Consider the following 1480-nt stretch of genomic DNA (forward strand, 5'->3'; position numbering starts at 1 on the left):
TTTATTACAAAAAAGGGGTTAAGAATAACAACTGTTTTTGAAGTTAGTGTACAAAGTCAAATTGTATCATGATGAGAAAAAAAAAACTCAAAAACTTTGTACTAGACAATGTATCGCATTTTATCGTCAAACGTTTGTGTTTCTCTTGTTATCGTGGTTTTGTTTTATTTCAAGAAAATAAAAACAGTAAATATGTAGTAAACCAAAGCACCGTCTTCTTTATTGTACAAGTTTCCTACTCACTGACAGTCGTTATAAGATTTCACTATCATTCACACGACCACACAATTTTGTAGAAAAAGGGTATCCATTCGATGGCAGGCTTACTAAAGCAGGTCATGTCCCATAAGGCCATTGGATTATTAAAACAAATTTGGAATCAAGGCTAACAAGAGGAGGTTACTTGCCTTGCCAAAGTATCAAGATCATTTAAAGAAGTTTTGGAGGGTCTCTAAGAGAGAGCGACATCCCAAGAGACGGCCACTCACCCAAGGCCATGGCCTCCAGTACAGCTGCGGACATGCCTTCACTCAAGGAGGAATTTAACAACACAGTGGCACTTGCAATGACTGCGTGGCACTCAGGTGGCTTCAGGCTGTCTGCTACCCTTACGCCGCACCATCTGTAATGAAAAGCCTTAGGTTGATCGCAAGCATAATCTGATCTGTAATAGTTCAGGTCACTTGTGACTGCAAATATTTCTCAATTCAATGTCTTACAGGGCCGTAAACAAGAAAGCAAAAGGAAGATGCCGAGGGAACCGTAGAAAAAGGCAGGGGACAGGAAAATTCTTTTAAACCAGACGACCTCACCTGGATGCCTCAGAGTGAACCTGGCGGGCATAGTGAGCATCGAGAGCGGGGCCCATGATGAGTAGCCTTCCTCGGCCCTCTCGCTCAGCATTCCAGTTGCTCCAGGCCTCCGCTACATACAGTACGTCCTGCAACATTGATACGTGTTACAGTGGACAGAGAGAAATGTGGACAGTTACCCAAAGAGAGAGAGCAAGCGCACATGTGATAGAGAGAGGATGATTGGAACATACCTTAACTGGTCGAAGTCCTGCTATCAACACTACCAGAGGGTATCCCACGTCCCTTGGCAAGCTTGACTGCGCCCTCGGAACGCCATGTGTAATGGCAGACGAAGGACCGTTGAAAGGCACCGAGGTTTGTCCTGGCGCTGATTCTCTTTCGTTGGTCGGAATCGCGTCTTTCTTATAAAAGCATTCATTCACTTGCTTAGCTTGGTCTCCGTCCAGCGACCTCAAGAAATGAGCCACATCGAAGGCGTCATCGGGGCACACTGAGACCGCCTGAGGGAGCACTCTCACACGCTCGGGCTGGAGAAACGGCTGCAGGGAAATGGGGGCGAAGGCAGTTATCATTACTGTAAAACAACAAACGTGGAGACTAATGCACAAATGGAAGTAGATTTTGCTATTTGCAAAAGGTGCTCATGACAAAGCCAATAAACGTAT

The 1480-nt window shown here is 45.2% G+C and overlaps 1 protein-coding gene across 1 annotated transcript in view; it reads right to left on the reverse strand.

Moving 5' to 3' along the window:
• Positions 1-44: 44 nt before the first annotated feature.
• Positions 45-1480, reverse strand: part of LOC119593359 (glycosyltransferase 1 domain-containing protein 1-like) — a 1981-nt gene continuing 545 nt past the window's right edge. Inside the window, exons 2-4 of the mRNA XM_037942284.1 lie at positions 1046-1354; positions 813-940; positions 45-622 (exon numbers count right to left, since the gene is read on the reverse strand). Coding sequence (XP_037798212.1) covers positions 430-622; positions 813-940; positions 1046-1354 — 630 coding nt within the window. The 3' untranslated portion in view covers positions 45-429. The remainder of the gene's footprint in view (positions 623-812; positions 941-1045; positions 1355-1480) is intronic.

The sequence above is a fragment of the Penaeus monodon genome, chromosome 32 (genome assembly GCF_015228065.2).
Source record: "Penaeus monodon isolate SGIC_2016 chromosome 32, NSTDA_Pmon_1, whole genome shotgun sequence".
Taxonomy (NCBI): domain Eukaryota; kingdom Metazoa; phylum Arthropoda; class Malacostraca; order Decapoda; family Penaeidae; genus Penaeus; species Penaeus monodon.